General features: G+C 31.2%; 1 protein-coding gene across 1 annotated transcript in view; it reads right to left on the bottom strand.

The window, feature by feature from the left end:
• Nucleotides 1-12,189: 12,189 nt before the first annotated feature.
• The window catches only part of LOC143204144 (uncharacterized), a 58,004-nt gene continuing 50,177 nt past the window's right edge, over nt 12,190-20,016 (bottom strand). Inside the window, exon 2 of the mRNA XM_076416655.1 lies at nt 12,190-12,410. Within this exon, the coding sequence (XP_076272770.1) occupies nt 12,190-12,410 (221 nt within the window). The remainder of the gene's footprint in view (nt 12,411-20,016) is intronic.

The raw sequence follows: 20,016 nt of genomic DNA, 5'->3' as shown, positions 1-20,016 counted from the left end.
AGACTATGTCCTTAATACGATAGTCTATTAACTGACCAAAATTCGCCACTGCTATGAGGTGAGTTACTTTGTTCGATACTCAACTTCTGTACTAAAACTATGTCCTAAATAGCCAGATACGCCAAATTTTATCCCTAATAGATTTCCATCGAGTTCTTTGTAGTGGCGCAGAAATTTGAATTAATGGCTTTTTGAAGAACCAAACTTTCTTATCTCACTGTAAAGAAAACAATTAAATTCCTCTCTCTCTCTCTCTCTCTCAAAGGCCTCTAAATTCCCAGAATTTCGCAGTTCCAAAAGTTTTGAAGACCAATGCATTTTTCAATTTTCGTCACAATCAAGGTCTTCCATCGGATTAAAATTACAATGTACTTCATTCGGACTCTACACTCTCATTGTCATGAGTGCCTGCTTGGTAAACCAAGTTTAAGCCATAAACGTCTTTAGTCTTCCCGCTTACACATATAACTATTTTCCGCCTAACAAGTCCTTTCAAATACCTTTAAATATCTTTGCTAATAAAATAGACTCTTAAAATATTTGAAAAAGTTTGTATTGAAATAACTTTCCAAAAAAGCATAAAAAACCTAAATCTTCCGGCAATACTACAATGTTAGAAATCAAATAATATAATTCGGAATCAAGATAAATACTATCAGAGTTATTTATATTAATTTTATAATTTATAAAGATGAATTGAAGACATTAATAACAATATAATTTCATACAAGAAAATAATAAAATTGTTAAGCTAGAAGAAGCCTAGTACTAAATCTTTTTCAATGTAAACGAAATTAAAATGTTTCTAGTATACTGCTTATAATGACAATCACAGAAGTAACAAGAATATGAAAATTTCGCATATATTTTTGACAAACTAAAAGACACAATTAAGTTTTCCTAATTACAAGATTCAAATAATACTTGATAGAAATATTATTACATATATTTATATTTATTTTATTTATTATTTGATTAATAATTATTAATTTAACAATAAACATTTTAACATGTTTTAATTTTGATAAATGTATTACACTACCACCAAACTATCTATCCAAATGCTAATTATTTGTAGTATATATGAATCATGCAATTTTATCTATAAATTTTACAATTTTACACCTACCACTGATTACTGTTTTAGACCATTTTAGATGATAAAATCTAAACGTAAACTTGTCACTGAATAGTTTCGCCAAATTATTAAATCACCATTAAAATATATATATATATATATATATATATATATATATATATATATATATATATATATTTATCATATGCATTATTCTGGTTCTGCTTTTTATATAGTTTCATCACTTTATCTGTGTTTATATGATGCCGGTCGCAGTGATGACACGAAATTAAATATTAAATTAGAAAAAAATTGTTTTATAGCACTTTCGCGCAGGAAAATATAATTTTAACAGATAGTAAATACATTAAATTATTATAGAAAATGTTTTAAAGTTAAACGCCATATCAACTACAAAGACAGAATAAATTACATCCAAACCCATATTTGCATCAATCACGCTAGTAGGAGAACCTTCCTGTCATCTGATCATGGCCACTGCCGAACCTACTAATTTTATCTTATTTTAATTAAATAATATTCACAAATAAAACAGTGCCAACTAATGCCATTTTAGAAACCAAAGAATATAGACCAAAGTAAATTTAAATATAACTATGTTTTGGGAACTAATACTGTTAAAAAAGTCAAGATATTAAATTAAAATTTGAAGCCAAAACTAATAAATACATTTAACATGTGATAGTTCAGTTTCTACAAAATTCTTCTACTGATCCAAATATTTATATATGAATATACCAGATTGAACATTAATAACTTAATTTGCTTCGATGCGCTCATATCCTATGTGGTATTTATACGAAACAGATTTCTACTAAGAAAATGTATAAAGCGAAACTTTATTTATCCGGTTTGAGATATATCGTTTGATAAAAAAAATCGTTTTTAATAATTTAAACATATCGTCAAATAGGGCAGGAAATAATAGCAGCACTAGCAACTTATTTTAATTGGATTATATTATAAAGTAAACAAATTGAACTCAGACTTCTCTCACGATTTTTCACAAAAGAAGTCTACAATCCGGAATGACTGCTCCCTACAAATATGATTTGACCAACTGACCAATTAATATTTTGATATTCTCAATTTTGATATTCTTACTATAACTAGCATATTGCAGCTACCAGTAACATTTCGATATTACAAGATTATAATGGCCATACATACAGCCAATAAGATTCCGTGTTAGTTTGAGGCGCATCAGAATATAATTAAGTATTTTCCCTGGTCAGCACAATCACCTGACCTTAATGTAAATGAACTGTTGGGGGAAGCTTTAAAGTAGAAAGTGGGGAGCAGATTTCTATCTCCAACATCGCTGAAGTAATCGAGGAATTGTTAATACAAGAATGGGGCAACCGTTGGAAACTATTCAGGAAAATGATACCTCAATAACATAATAAAAACTAAATCTTGTATATGTATCAGATGTTCATAATATTTTGCCCATCTTAAGTATTGTCGCCATAACGACATTATGGTTTTCTAGTTTTCGTTTCGAAAATGTTAAAGTTGATGATATACACGCTGGCCGGTTAATCGTTGAAGAAGTCGATAAACATATTTGAAATGTCTTCCACACAACTTCGGCAACAAAACAATTTTAAACCAATATACGTAAGATAGGATACCAAAAGAATATTGATATATATAAGTAAGTTATGTATATAGATTAGATAGTTAGTAGTTTTGGTTTGGTTCTAAAATGGCATTAGTTGGCACTGTTTTATTTGCAAATATTATTTAACTAAAATAAGATAAAATTAGTAGGTTCGGCAGTGGCCATGATCAGGTGACAGAAAGGTTCTCCTACTAACGTGATTGATGCAACTATGGACTAGGATGAAATTTATTCTGTCTTTGTAGTTGATATGACGTTTAACTTTAAAAAATCATTCTATAATAATTTAATGTATTATATATATATATATATATATACACTACATCCAAACAAAAAGCCGATGTTTGGCTAGTACACCATAATTTGGGTTTGCTAGTATTTAACATTTAGATTTAACAAGTCAATTGAATAGTCCTCGGCCTACCATAGTAAAACACATTTTTTTGCCAAAATTAATTTTTTATTCGTAAACATAATTTTATTCATAACATAATTCCCTTCAAGGGTTTATTACGATTATAGCGATTATTCACTGATTATAGCGACCCTCCAACTTTTCGATACCATTTTTGTAGTACGATTTGTCCTTTGCTTCAAAATAGGTCTCAGTTTCGTCGATCACCTCTTCATTCGATAAAAATTTCTTCCCGGCAATTATTCTTTTGAGATCTATATCTATATATTTGAAAATAGTCGCGGGGGGGCAAATCTGGCGAATACAGTGGATCAGGAAGCAATTCGTAGCTCAATTCATGGATTTTTGATATGGTGCATTGTCTTGGTGAAGCAGCACTTTCTTTTTCTTCAAATGAGGCAATTTTTTGACGATTTCGTCCTTCAAACAGTCCAATAAAGCTATGTAATAGTCGCTGATTATCCTTCATTTTTTAAGGTAGTCAATGCAAAGTATTCCATGCGCATCCCAAAATACAGACGCCATAACCTTGCCAGCCGACTGTTGCGTTTTCCCACGCTTTGGAGCGGGTTCATCTTGTGCAGTCCACTCGGATGACTGTCGATTGGACTTCGGAGTGAAATGATGGAGTCATGTTTCATCCATTGTCACATATAGATGCAAAAACTCGGATTTATTACGCTTAATCTTCAAACACTGCTCCGAATCATCAAATCGTCGTTGTTTTTGGTCAAAAGTGTACTCGAGCGGAACCCACTTTGCACATAGCTTTCTCATACCGATATTTTCGTGAACGATATGATGTAAACGTACAGTTGATATCTTTAGAGTGTCTGCTATTTCACCCAGCTTCAATTTGCGGTCATTCATAATAATTTTATGGATTTTTTTTAGTGTTTTCGTCGTTAACAACTTCTTTTGGGCGTCCACTGCGTTCTTCGGTACTCATTTCACCACGTCTAAACTATGCTATGCCAATCCTTGATGGTTGATTTTCCTGGCGCAGTGTCCGGAAACTCGGCATCAAGTCAAGTTTTTGCTTCAACTCTATTTTTTCCCTTCAAAAAGCAATATTTTATCAACACGCGAAATTCATTTTTATCAATTTTTTTCACAATAACAAAACTTGCTTCATTCAATTCAGTATACACGCATCTTTTCACGGTTAGGGCTAACTGAAAAACATATGGATTTAATTCTAGTAGTAAGTTAACCATCATAGTTTTTCCTTTTTATTTATTCATATAGTTTGTTCGTCGTCAATCTTAACAAATAAATGATGACATTCAGTGATATATTTTAACTTAACATCGACAGTATTAGCCAGAACATCTGGCCTGTAAACATTAATATTTCCACAAACGAAATATTACAGAAAAACGTCGATTGAATTCAACTTTAGTTTATTTTATTCAGCAATGAAACATTACAAAGTAACCGAAATACGAGAAATCATTACGTCGGTGGTGATATTTAGTATCTGCGTGTAATGTTTATCCCGAGCAGGTAAATCTAATTTGAAATTTCCATTAATCCTCATAAAACATATTAAGACCATTGAAACCTTGTACGACAACCGCTATAAATCATAAAGTTTGATGGAGCACTCGGATTGAATAGTCAGAGTCGACTTTAACTAGTGGCAGTCGGAAGTGGGCGGTGGTATTTCGAACTCTGATGGGAATTAGTCGGTATATCGTCGGTAGATAGAGACTAATATCCTCCATTAGTTTTCGAGTAAACCATAAAAATGATTTAGCGACAAACATATCCGGTTTAATGTTCATTTTTAATGAAATATTTGCTGTAAAGGTAAAAAGTATCATTACAAATAACAGTTTCCAACACAAAAAGTTGACAGAATCAATGAATAAAATGTCGGTCGTACAGTGGATGGACAAATTAATGTTAACACCTCGTTTATACACAATATTTATTTATTAATAAGGTGTTGAGCCACCATTTATTTTTAAAACAGCTTCAATTCACCTACACGAAATAGATTCGTATTTCGTCTGAAAATTTTAAATCATATCAAATGAATTCCGTTTCATTATTGTTCTAAAACATCCATTAATTGCTTCAATGATGTTGGAGATGGAAATCTCCATGGAAATGTGGGGACATTCATTCGCTGTGATCCGTCCAGTGAATTTAATGAGAGGACCAGCGGAATACTACGATGCTTCCGTCCAAATCATAACGGAATCTGCTTAAATGTAGAAAGCAGGCAATCTGGATCTAAGGTACGCTTTTTTATAGTATTCTCCATACATAAATCCGGACGATAGACAAAATGTTATTTCAATTAATACTGTAATAAAACATTCACCTAAGCAGAAATTTCATTTCTCAGAGTACAAGTCCAATCAAGTCGCTGAGAAGTCAGATTTTTTACATGGTGTTGGCTATATCATGATTCTTTTCTAACCTTGGATCTTTGGAAATACATTAATATCCTAAGAAGTAGAATGGTATCCTATGTTAAAAAAACTTCTCTTTTTCTAGAAATATCAGCATGATAATTACCCTTGTTGATAAATTTGCAGCAAAATAATAAATTATTAAGTGTTGCAAAAATTAAAACTTTGTTATTGATATGAACACCCAAGGGCCCAGGTTTGATGAAATACTGTAGAATCACTGAAAAAACTGTATTAGAAATGAATTGGAATACTGCTTTAGAAAATGTTAAAAATATTTCATATTCAAATTAATTAAATCAATGGCCGAGAGTGCCGGAGAGTAATTAAAAATAAATGTTTCCCAACCAAATATCAGGATGTTAATATATTTTTGATTTTCAATTTCCGTTTACCCCTTTATAACCCCATGGGAAAATTATTTTAATTAGTTGTTGGACAAAAATATTTATTCTATAGTGGCCAAAATATGTGTATCCTTATACATTGATTTTTTAAAAACAATGGTTAAACAATAATTACACTTTGATTAGCATTATTTTAATTACACTGTTCTGCAATGAAATATTTCTTCGAGAAATTATGCCATAAATATGAATATTTTAATACTCTGAATCTATTCCCGTTGGCCGATTTTTTTCATCACGTCTATATTTTACGATATGATTTTTTTTATTTAAAAATTTCAACTTTTTTCAATTTTTTTTATACTTCAACATTATAAACAGAGTATATACATAAAAAATAAGTTTATAGGTTTTGGGTAGTTGCATGAGAAAGAATTAAAGTGTCGAATGTGATTTTTATGGTAGTACATACGCGCATGTGCAGTATTCGCTGTAACTTTACAACAGTTATTTGAAAGTTAGTCTTTCAATTGTTTACGTTTTGTATAAAATGTTTTGGTAAGTATTGTTAAAGTTCATATTATCTATTCTTTTTGAAGTATTTTATGTGTAGTTTATGTTTTTTTTTTCATAAACCGACCCTATAAATATAAAATAGAAATTTGAAAATTGTTCTAAAATAAATTTTATTTAATTTTAGGTTATGAATCCTACAGACAGTTTTGTTAGATTTGTGGTGAGATTACTCTAAAAATACAGCGAAATGCGCTAACAGATCTTGTTAAAACAGCTTATCAGCTGTATTTTGGATTTTCTATTGATGAGAGAGATAAGTGTTGGTTGCCAAAAATATGTTGCAATAGTTGCTCAAGAGTATTGAAAGGCTGGCTTGAGCAAAGTCACAAATCCAACCATTTTTAATGCCAACGATTTGGAGTGAACCACAAAATCATGAAAATTATTGTTATTTTTGCATGACATCAACACGAGGGTTTTCAAAAAAAAAAAAATAAGATCGTGTACCCGAATGTCGCATCTGCTAAGAAACCGATTCCTCGTGGTGATGACATTTTACCTCCAGTTCCACCAAATAATAACGAGAAATTGGAAAATAAAAATATCTCTGGTCTACACTCTCAACCAAGTCTTCTTTCTACTGGTTTCACCTTCATACACCTTATCTGGATCTTCAAGCCCATCAACGGAACCTTATTTACTTAAACAAGGTGACTTAAATAATCTTGTTAGAGACTTGGGGTTTTGCTCCATAATGGTAATAAATATCCATCTGTGCCCGTTGCACATGCAACAAATATGAAGGAAAATTATGGAAACCTAGTGGTATTACTCGAAAAAAATTAATATTCTCAAAACTTATGGAATATTTGCGCTGATTTAAAAGTCGTCGCTATAGTTACTGTTTTACAAAGAGGATACACGAAGTTTTGCTGTTTTTTCTGTGAGTAGGACAGTCGCGCCAGAGAATAATATTACAAATTATGGGCCATTAAGAAAAAGCTTGTCGCCGGGACTTAAAAATGTTTCTCAAAAACCTTTAGTGCCAATGGATAAAATTTTTCTGCCACCACTTCACATAAAGTTGAGACTCATGGAAAACTTTGTGAAAGCTATGAACAAAGACGGTGCAGGTTTCCAATTTCTCAAAACAAAGTTTCCTGGAATCAGTGACGCGAAATTGAAAGAAGGAATTTTTGTAGATCCACAGATACACGAGCTTATAACGGATGAAGTTTTTGAATCAAAGTTGAACAAAGCAGAAAATATAGCTTGGGTGGTTTTTATGAAAGTGTGCCATAATTTTCTTGGGAATATGAAAGATAACAAGTACCGACAAATCATTAAAGAACTTCCTTCTACTTATAAAGCTTTACGATGCAACATGTCACTCAAAATTAATTTTTTGGGCTCGCATGTAGATTTCTTCCCAGATAATCTTGGAGCCATCTCAGGTGAGCATGGTGAAATATTTCATCAAGATATTATGCAAATTCAAAGACGCTACAATGGAAAATGGTAAGAAGCAATGCTTGCTGATTTCTGTTGGTCGATTCGCTGAGAAACTTCAATGGAAACCATGAAAAGAAAGAAAACTACAAAATAACTTGACTTTTATCCTTTACTTGTCACTATATAATGAGATAATTTAATGATATATGTTTAACTTGTGATTGTAAAATACCATTTTTTACTGTAAAACGTAGACCGTAATATTTTTTCTCTTTTTTATAATAAATGTTATTTTAATACTATTATTTTCTAATTAAATGAATATTAATTAAGAAATCTATGTGCTGTACTTATTTGCATGTTATTTTTCGTGTTTAGAGCGAGAAATGTGGTGAATTCACGCATGAAAACAAAAAGGATAATTTTTTTTGGAGGCCAGTGTTATATAAATAATTGTTCTAAACACAGCTTAGAAATTGAAATCCTCATTATATTCTTGATCTTTAATCAAATTCAAGTATGGTTATCATTTACAGCCTTCACTAGACAAATATTCAATTCAAGAGAAAACTTTCTATTGCTTTAATAGTTATAGTCACAAAATTCAATTATTATTAACTTCTGATGATTAGAAAAAACTTTAATTTCCTCCAAAAATAATCAGTGGTTTACCGACAAAGCTAGAGGCAACTACTTATTGAAAAGTATAATATCTATGGTCTAATCTATATAATCATTTCATATATTACAGATGAGCCAAAAGTAATAGTTAAAACAACACAATGAATTTAATTAATATTATAATAACCTTTTAATTTATGTATTAGATTATTGTCTGTAAAAATAAAACCAACTATTCTCGAATAAAAAACAAAATAGTATCTATTTACAAAATATACTTAAAAGAATTTCGTTATATTAGAAACGAATATTTTATTATTTAAGGAATTTTAGCTTTCCATCGCTATAAAATCATCTTATGTCGTACCAGTATCAGAATATAATTTGAAAATTAATATTAACTAAGCTTATTAATTATTTCAATACCATATTCAATCATAATATCATTATTTAAAAATCTTTAGTTTAACCCTCAATAGTCGTAAGAAAATTTTTATCCAAGAAACTAACAATAGAATACTTCGTAGACTCAAAAAGTTTTGAAAGTTCATTATCTAAATGAGAAAGCGGAAAATGCGAGAATCCTTAATGGATTGCGTCATGCTGTTAGCATATACATTTTCTAAAATTGTATGTGAATATTCGCATAAAAATCTATATATTAAATTACTAAAATATATATAATACCAATGCAACAATATGAAGGATAATTATGGAAACCTGGTGGTATTACTCGAAAAAAAAATATTCTCAAAACTTATGGAATATTTGTGCTGATTTAAAAGTCGACGCTATACTTACTGGATTACAAGGAGGATACACGAAGTTTTGCTGTTTTCTCTGTGAGGATAGTCGAGCAAGAGAATAATATTACAAAGTGAAAACTGGGTCTTTAAAAAAAAGCTTGTCTATGCGACTTAAAAATGTTTTTCAAAAACCTTTAGTGCCAATGGATAAAATTTTTCTGCCACCACTTCACATAAAGTTGGGACTCATGAAGAACTTTGTGAAAGCCGTGAACGATGACTGCGACTAGAAATTATTTTTATAAATTTTATTTTTATTATTTTGGATATGACTGTCAACGTAATAAACACCACAAAGAGTTTGATTTCGTTTCAAGACATGATGTCAGATTATATAGTAACAAAATATTGATATATTTTATATATAATAGTAGGTGAAATTGATTAAATACAAAATTTAAAATACCATTCAACTAGTTTTATACTTCAATTTAAGTATAGGCCTATAAATTAATTTTAAAGGATTTACAATACATGATGTTAGTATTAAATCGCTTTGGGTACATGTGTAACTAACTTCATGTTGAAGCCTCGCTCTAATTTTCAATATGTGTTATATTTTCGAAGTGTGAACTTTTTTTTTCAGTACCTTAAAAATATTTGAATCGATATTGAGTAAATCGCATTTGCGTGAAATTTTGCCTTCTATTTCAATTTAAAGAATAAGGCTACCGAAGGCGATCGAATGCTATGTTAAGCTTATAGCAACCATGATCATACAATTTCAACATTTTGTGATTCCACAATCTGCTCTATAGGCAATAATTATTTCTTAAGTCTATATTATATTTACATGGCATGCAGAAAATCACTTCATTAAGCCATCTTCTGTATAAAATATTATCTTAATTAACTAGTCTTATTCCAAAGTTATAGTGGTTGCTTGCAGGTAGCATTTGCGGATTTTTCTTTTTCGAAATGCTTTATATCATCTTTAATGATTATGGCTGTACCTCCATGTGCTTTATCATCTATATTATATACTGTTGTTGGTGTTGGTTTGGGAACAACTTTTTCAGGGCTTGGTTGTATATTCCTTTCAATTTCTTCCGATAGGCCGTTAAAGCTGTTTTTTTCTCTATTGGCTTCTCTAACCAATAGTAACTGATCCTTGTTTGTTTTCTCGCAATTTCTTCTTCTGAGCTTCTCAATCGTTTTTTGTTAAAGAGTGTAGTCCATTCTGATCGTGGATTTTCCGTTATTACTGACTGTTCTAATCTTATATCAAAGAGTGCAGGTGATTTGGTTCAATCGCTGTGGTTTGCCATTTTTACATCTTTAGTATTTTATTTTATTTACTTCCAGAGGATAAAAAAATTAAATAAGTACATTGTTTATTTCTCGCACTTCATTTTTCACTTACGTATTATTTTTTGCACCAGTTTTTGACCAAAAATACTATAAATGAATTTCAAAAAGACTATTGTAAAATAAGGGGAAATAATTTTAAAACACTAATAAGAATGAGATGCAGTCTTTTGTCTAGTCACGTAAACACGTATTCACTACACTTTAGGTCCACTGAGAGACGGCTAACCGCATCTGTTATGCGTTTTATACACTCAGTTAAATAACCTTAATAAAATACTGGGTTTATTTTTAAAGAAAGGTATCTTTCTAGAGCTTGGAGCGCATTGAAAATAGGTCTTCACTCCACGAAGGTTGGAACCGAATTCCAATTTCAACATGTGAATACTACTTTCCACGTTTTAAAAGTGATGATTTTGTGAAAAAGCGAAAAACGTTATTTGAAGACCATACTCGATGAAACAAACCGTCAATGGGGATCGCCATAGACTACAATCGATGCGTTTGAACCAAACAGCGCGAATAACGGCCCGAATACGAGCCAGCGTCCAAAGATACAGCAATGGTACTTCTCAGCATGATAACGCGCGACCAAGTGTTGCAAAACCGGTGAAAACGTACTTGGAAACATAAAAATAGGAAGTATTAGTCCACCCGGCGTACTCTCCTGCTCCTTCCAATAACTATTTGTTCCAACCTATGAGCCGTAACCTGAGCAGTGCTTTATTTATTATGAATATACCAAAATCACGATTCAGTTCATGAATGGCCTCAAAGGACACATCATTATTTCGATATAGAATCCGTGAATTTCTTGAAAGATGGGAAACAGTAACGTATAAAACTTTAAATAAAATATATCGTACCGATTTGTCCCAACACACTTCTAAACATATAAATAGCAAGTTCTATACCCGGCATACTTTCCTGCTCATTCCAATAACTACTTGCTCCAACGTATGAGTCATAACCCGTCTGAGCAGATCTACATTTTTTATGAAGATAGCAAAAAATTCCTTATTTATAGACAGAGTCTGTAAATTGCCTGAAAGATGAGAAAAAGTAGCGCATAATACTTTGAACAAAATTCGTTGTACCGATTTTTCACAATAAGACGTCAAATTTAAAAAACGTTTAAAATTAATTTATAGATCCATCTATATTTATCTTCTTTTAAGTACCTAAATAGATAGGCAATGTATAAGATGTTAGATATTCAATAAAAGAATAAATTATGTATGATTTTTTTTGGTTCAATGACGTCAATAACGCCAAACTCCAAAAATATCTAGTAATCGATTGTACATTATAAGTACATAGTACACTATAAGCTAATTCTGTAATATTCCGATTCAAAGAAAACTAAAAATATATAATATAATTTAGTTAAACTTACCATAAAATCCGAATATTTCGCTACCTGTAAGATGTAAAAAATATATTTGCTATGTAAAATTTGCTCTCATTGTACATCACAAATTTTAGATACTAAATTTTCCATATTTTTTTTTACTAATCGTAACATTCATATTATTATGCTATAAATTACATGTACAAAATCGAGCAAAAATTTCGCGTTTAATATTGTAATAAAAAAGGATATGGATTAGAGATGAGGGCCAGACACCAACTCCGGGGTCTGGTGGTTTGTGACAAGTACTGTAACACAACCGGAGCGATGCCTGGATAGGGCAGGTTCGGGTCCACGTCGATGCCGGGTTCTTCCGAGTCTCCTGAACCGGATCCGGATGCCTCCGATCCTCCCGATGCGGAAGCGGAAGCCGATCCAGATTCAGATTCTGCAAAAAAATGTCCATATGAATATGATAAAAAATGTATTATGCCTATTTTAATATATATAACATACTACTAGTATTTCAAAAATGGCCATAGTTAAAGTTTAATACTGAACGTTATAACGAAAATATATAATATAATATAATTTCTTTATTATCAGTACGAAGCTATTGAATAATATAATATACCGAAAAATATAGAGTTAACAAAAAAAAATTGATATTTGCTCAAATTAACTTTTTCAATTCCAAGTAGCAATTCTTAAAATATCTTAAGATCAATTGTTCGTATGATTGCAGATTCAATTTAAATTAGAAATATAGTAAATAAGATTTATAAAACCCTATGCTATACCAAAACATGTTTAGCGAATGAAATCTTTTATGAAATTAAAATATCAAATAAAGTGATATTCAATTACTATCAAATATTATATGTGTAATTTTAATATACTATTATTTGAGATGTTAATATTTTATTACTACACTATTTCTCCAATTACTTTGTAATGTTATACCCCTACATCGATAATATCATATATAAAATTCTCATGTCAGAATGTTCGTTCCCAACTCCTCCGGAACGGCTTCACAGATTATTATGAACTTTTTTATGCATATTCAGTAGGTCTGAGAATCGGCTACTATCTATTTTTCAAACCCCTAAGCGATAAGGGGTATGCACCCCAAATATTTATTTTGGATATATATTTTTTAAATTTATTTTAAAGTCTCCTTTTACCAACTATGGGTTTATCTGGACTGGACCTACAGCTTAACGTGGGCTCCGAACCATGGTCCTCAGCATTAAAGCCTACCGACTGGCGAGTGACCAACTTTAGAAATCATTCCAGAAGACATCCGGTCTTACCCAGCCTGGTTACTGGCGTGACTGGGATCATTTTCCTTGTCGGATTTTACCACTCTTGTCTAGAACATTCACAAATTTTAAACAATCACAAACTTACGACCATGCCCCAGCAGGATTCACACCCGCGGCTATCGCAACAGCAGCAGGACTGTCCCATCGCCTTTACCACTGCGCCACCAAGCCGGCTAATTTTATTTTTGTTTATTATGTGGCATTAAAAAATACACACAACCCTAAATTTTCACATTTCTACCACTAACCCCTGCTTTTCAACATTCATTTTAATAGTTCATTAATTTTTTATCCTGCTCGACAACATCACTTGGTAAGTTATCCCATCCATGTGTCTACCGGTGTCACTTCTCACCCAGTAAACAGCACGGAGTAGAGATGATAACGAAGATGGTCTCCTATTTCTCTCAAACAATAAGCCTTCTCTCACTACCTCTACAGTTTTCGGTTATTATTAGTGTTTATACGTCAAGCGTAGTAGTTAAACATTTTTACTATCTCGGTGTAACTCTCATATCAAACATATTCTCAAGTAAGTTTATTATTTATTAATTAATAACTAATATTATTGAATATAATATATTATTAATAACTAATAGAATTATTATTTTTTAATGTAATTCGCACCATCAGTTAAGTGATTTACATAACCTCTAAAATACTCAACACGTGTCACGAGATCCCGCAAACAACGGCTTTCTTATTTATAACGAAGATATTGTTGGGAATGGTGAAAAACGAATTCAGTGAAAGTTAGATTTTTTTATTAGATTTGGAATTTTTTTTGTTTTTACATATAAGAACTTAGCTATAAAATTTTTCGCTTTCGTGTTTTGGTTAAAATATAATTCACCCTGTAACATTAAGAGATTAATATTATGTAATAAAATAATGATATAAATAATTATTACTTAAAATAAATTATAATAAATTAAAAAATTGATGTTTGGTGTTTTGTTATTTTTGTATTCCCTCATCGTTTTTCAGCGCTCCATGCCTTTTTCACTCATATACCACATCCTTACACACTTCCAATAAGTTTTTTTCTATACTAGAAATTCTCTAGAGATTATTTACATGGCAAAGCAACGTTTGCCGGGTCATCTAGTATGTATATAAAAATTAGTTGCTGCTCTTTATTCGGGCTAAAACTCGAGAACAGCTGGACCGATTTGGCCTATTTATAACTCACTTCAAACAAGGAGGAGGTTCTATGTTCGACTGTATATTTTTTTAAAATATATGTTCGCCGATTTCTCCGTCAATTATGGACCGCTTTTCAAAATTCTTTTTTTTATTCGAAATGGTGCACCCGAGGTGATCCCATTGAAACCAAGTCAGGATAAGATGGGGAGAAGGGGGAAAATCGAGGAAAAACTTCAAATTTCAAAGGCATGTACAAAGTTGTCACATCCTTTTTTATCTGATATATTTAGATATTAGTGTATAATATTACTGCTGAAGTGCTTCTATGGTGTAATGGATAGAGCGTCCAGCTCACATGCGGAGGTTGCGGGTTAGATTCCCGACGGGGCAACAATCTTTTGTTTTTCTAGTTTGAGTAAAGCATTTGTCAAATCACCTAGACTAGGTAGTGGACACCGGAGCCTGAAGCGTTCCGTATTTTCAATCATGGTTTACCTATTCCTAATTTTCCTCATACGGGCTGCGCCTTTACTTGACCTACCAATTGTAATACTTAATTAAAAAAAAAATTAAAAGTTTTTAGCAAAAAAATAGAACGGACTTCAAAAAAATAAATAAGAAACTCACTAAAAAATTAAATATAATCAAACTTAGATTTTTAACACAAAAAAAAAGTTTTAAAATAAAATATGTACATAATAATCGTAATAACTAAATAAAAATAAAGAAAAGCCTTATTTAACCTATCTACTACAGGAATTGTATATTCTACTATATACACACAAGTCGTTCAGAAGAAGTCGGTTCGCAGATTAAACAATACAGAAATAATAATATAATATTTTGACATTTACACAAAATTAAATTACGAACAAAACAAATCTAATTAGTTGCTCGGCACTGACTTCAAATTGATGGATACATTACACCCATTATTTTACAAAAAAAAGCATTCTAACCACTTCTTGCCAACATTCCTTGTTTCAAAATTACATCGTTTGGCAGAAAGTATATTGAACAGGACAACTTCATTCCCACTTTCAAGATATTGTACCAAGGCTATATAAGGCATCACCATTAAAGCCATAAAGCCACCAAAAATGAAGTGAAGTGATTGAAGGAACTCGAAGTTCCCTAGCCATTTACTATTAGGTATTTATCATCCAAAACATCAGACCCTAAATAGTCAGCAAAGTTCAGTGATGATGAATTCGAAGAAATGCTCTTTGAATACATTCCAAGCAGAATCTAAATGGTTGGGAGTTCAAAATATTAAAAAAGATAAGCGAGGAAATAAATTACCTCTATTGCGAAATCAACGAACATTCGTAGACATAGGCATTTTTTAATATGATGAGATTTATTGGCATAATTGGGAAGAAACAAACACAGGTGATGAACAAAATTATATTATCAGCTGACATCTATTTACTGAAAAGGTGTTGAGCCGTTTTCTTAAAAAATATCTGCAATTCTTCGCGAAATAGATTTGTATAGTGCATAAGTTGTTTCCATTGTCCCATTTCTTTACCAAAGTATACGTCAATTGATTCAGTGATGTTGCAGATAGAAATATACTCCTCACAATCTGCTATAAAACTCCCAATAATTCAATTATGCTGAAATTTGGCTGTAGAAGATGTTTGGTGATGTTCGGCCGCTCTCCAAACCATTTAGCTGTGCGTATAATCGCATTATTTTCTTGAAGTAAGGCATTGTTGTTAGCAGCAAAATTTTAGTCATAGTTAGAACACCATCAATGAGGATGCCGATGTCACATTCTTACACTCGTCAATTGTCAAGGTATTATTACCATTTCATCTCTTTTATCGCAGCTTAACCATGGCTTCCCTAATAAAGATTTTCGTGCCTTCTGTAAACGTTATATTTATGCAGCTCCCACTGTACTATTTTTGTGGAAACTGTATTACGGAAGTACTGAATATTGTCCAAGCGCAATTATTTTTAATATGCATCGATATATGTCAGTTACTTTTGGGTTTGTTTTACATGATGTTTTATATGATGAGCTAATAATTTGGTGGAGGTAACTAATCATTCAATTCAAATATTTCATAGATCGATTGTTTTAACCGTAATAGAATAAAGCGCATAGTATATCAAATTATAGCCTACAAAACTGGGCACGTGAGCTGAGTAAAACATACGGGTTGCATTACTTACATGGAAGCAGTATTGCCCAAGCAACAGAATATGCTATATTGCGTAATGTTCATATTATATTATCTATTCCCTACATACTATAGTTATCAATGACAATGACACCTGATCAATTGATTCATAAAAATGAATTTTCATATTTTGTGCAAGATTATTAAATTTCTTCGTAAAATATGACCAAAAAATACGGAAAATCCCTCCATGATACGGAACATATCATCGAACATCAAAAAAAAGCTCTTAGTCCGAAAAATATATCGGCCAAAGGTTGGCTGAAAAAAATATTGCTTCTCTATATTGAGAAAAATATATATTTATTTTTATAAAATTTATAAGTATATCGATATTTTTTCAACAAGTCTATGATGCAAACTTCCGACAATTTCTGGGTTTTCCGATCGTTTAATCATTTGATCGTTTTATCTACGTTTGTACACTCTATATACTTTGAAACTTATAATTATCACGGAAAATAAATTATACATTCACGCTTAATTTTATTTTTTACTAACTATATACTGACATCGTATGATCTTGGCGCTTTGTAACGAATGTATGCTTAAAAATAGAAAATAAGAATAAATCATATAATTCGTAAATTCGTAATCATACCAATTTGTTGACAAATGCAATATTATTTGAATACAAAATCGATTTTACAAATTTCAAACTAATACGTGTATGAAGCAGCGAATTTATGTTTTTTGGTAATACAAATACAACAACTAGAAAACAAGATTTAAAAGATGTTTAAATAATCGAAATTTCTATAAATTTTAGGTAATAAATAAACTTCTATTCTACCATGAGCTGTAGAAGAAGTTTGTATTTTTTAAATAAGCCCTTTTATGAATATAAGCAGTCAAAAACTTTGGAAACCTAAACAAGGCCGTACTCTCTTTCATGCACGAACTCTTCCAGATTCGGAAGAGAAACTGTCAAACGATATAACTTTAATTACACTTTTATTGCTTCTATAAAAAGTTCTTTGGGTAATGTAAGATCGTTAGTTTGAACTTACCGTGGAACCCGAGATACGAGAAAATAGAACGGGATGAAACTAGTAGCATAAAATAGAAAGATAAAAAAGAGAAAATGTTTTGTAATGAAAATACTTCTGGAAACAATGATACAAAAACTATAATAGGAATAAAAAGTGGTATCTGTATAAAAAATCGACGAAAAAAAGAAGCGGAAACATTGAGATGGCCTGTTATGTTCTATCTCGTTTTTGTCCCTTTTAATTCCGCTTATTTCAACGTTTTTCTGTTTACCTTTTCGAATAGACTTTAGCGTTGAGTAGAGTAAAACCCTCTTGAGCTTTAATTTTCACAACATATGGATGCTACCTTAATTAAAAATATACTAGTTATCTCGTTGAACTTCGACTATGCTATAAAATATGCATTATAGATATATACAACAAATATTATCAATGTAATAATTTGAATCCATTACTTTTAACAGCATTTCGACTTCACCTTAACAAAAGCTTCCGTAGAAAAAGCATACTTAAATTAATTAATGTATTCAATATTGATCAGAAACTATTCCCTATTCCCTATATATTGAGTGATATTACAAAGTTCACATCAATCGAATATGATGCTTTGGCTCCCAATATGAAACTTTATTAATTACCACATCTATTATTGCTAAAGTTCAACTAACATTGTTAGCTAATATTGACTGGTTTATATACCATATACAAATACATATAAGTATATTGCATTATGTCTTACTGTTTACTACATAAGTTTCCTCTTATACTTCAAGTTTATATTACTTATGAAATTAATTATAAACGCATCAGGAATAATATAATTATCATCATAATTTGTAGTATTAAAAAATAGGTCAGTTTTTAAGTCCTGGAAAACAAAATGACACTTGTAGAGATTAACTTACCCTTATTATTTACCCTACTTAACATCAAAACAAATTAAAAAATGACTTGGATAAACTTCATAACCCATATGGTCCAATTATATCATTATCCGTTTGAAATTATTAATAATTGTAAAAATGGATTGAAAATGACCGCGCATCATTAAAAGATCAACATCGTCTAAATTTTCTAATTCTCTCTAATTTTCTCTCTCCGGGCATCCACCGATGATTTTCCGTCTTGACACTTGACTTTACACCCAGAACTGTGGGTCCTCAAGTCCTTACTCCAAGCCCACCTCCAAGCACACCCTTGTATTCAAGGCTTGAATATTTTTTACTTATTTATAGTTTATGTCTATAGGTTTTTAAGCACCTTCCATTTCAATTTCGATATTTTTGACAGAAGTCCACTTAACTACACTAATCCAACATCAGCCGATCTTCTTCTCTTGATAATGAATTTGATTCCGGTTACTTAAATAAACTCAAAAGATCACAAAACATATTTTCAATGTTAATACAAGCAATCGAATATGCAGTGTAATCACACTGCACAACAGACACGCGATATAACATATATACTGATCTAGATCTAACAGGCTCTCCAATTCAATCGAATGCTGGTTATACAAGATACGATCCGTTGTTTTTTTCAAATATATAGATCAAATTTGTCTGGCCCACACAGGTTGATCAACTACATATATCAGAAGAAACTCCTCAGGTGAATCATAAATGCTTGTTTGCTGTTGACGTTTATTTTCAAGTGATCTATAAAGCACCAATTAAATCCAAAACAGTCAAGGAACAAATTTAGCTAAGAACTGATTGGATTGTTAAGCCCCTACTAACTATTTGGCCAGTTTCTTTTTCTCCAAATCAGCTAAAAAAACTCTCACTAACTTTCTTTCCTTGTTCGTTTCCGGTATGCTACAACTTAAATGTTAACGTAATTTTCCTGTCCATCCCCTAGTGGATGACGGGTAGCTTTGTATCACGTAAATACGCTGCCACCCAACCAATACAAACCAATATGTTTTAACCAAAGTCCTATCCATGTAGCTTGAATCATCGACAGCAAAGAGCAATATTCCCATCTAATAAATCTGCATATATCAACATAATACACAACAAATTTTCGGAACATTATCTGTTCGATAACAGTAGAAGTAATAATTCGATGCCCTATTAATATTTCCTTCATGAAGATCTACGTTAACCATCATGAGCCTGAACAATTACGAGAGATTAAAAACTAGTATGAATTCGTACTCATAAATCTTTCAAAAAAGTTAAATTTAGTTTATTGGGATACAAAAGAAGTTTTTTCGTGAAATATCTTTAAACTAACAATACACTGAGTCTCAATTAAAAACGTTGCACAAATCGCAGAATGAATGCACTTTTTTTCAACTTACAGCCAACATATTCGCTAGAGTTAGCTCCTGCTGACACGTGGCATTAAAAATTTCGTAAAAACCAATAAAAAATGTCTACAGTAGTAAAATT

Source organism: Rhynchophorus ferrugineus, unplaced genomic scaffold (assembly GCF_030347505.1).
Source record: "Rhynchophorus ferrugineus isolate W39M unplaced genomic scaffold, kcgeb_rfMv2 rfM1, whole genome shotgun sequence".
Classification (NCBI taxonomy): domain Eukaryota; kingdom Metazoa; phylum Arthropoda; class Insecta; order Coleoptera; family Curculionidae; genus Rhynchophorus; species Rhynchophorus ferrugineus.
The sequence above is the reverse complement of the archived record's forward strand: the minus strand, read 5'-3'. Positions and strand labels throughout refer to the sequence as shown.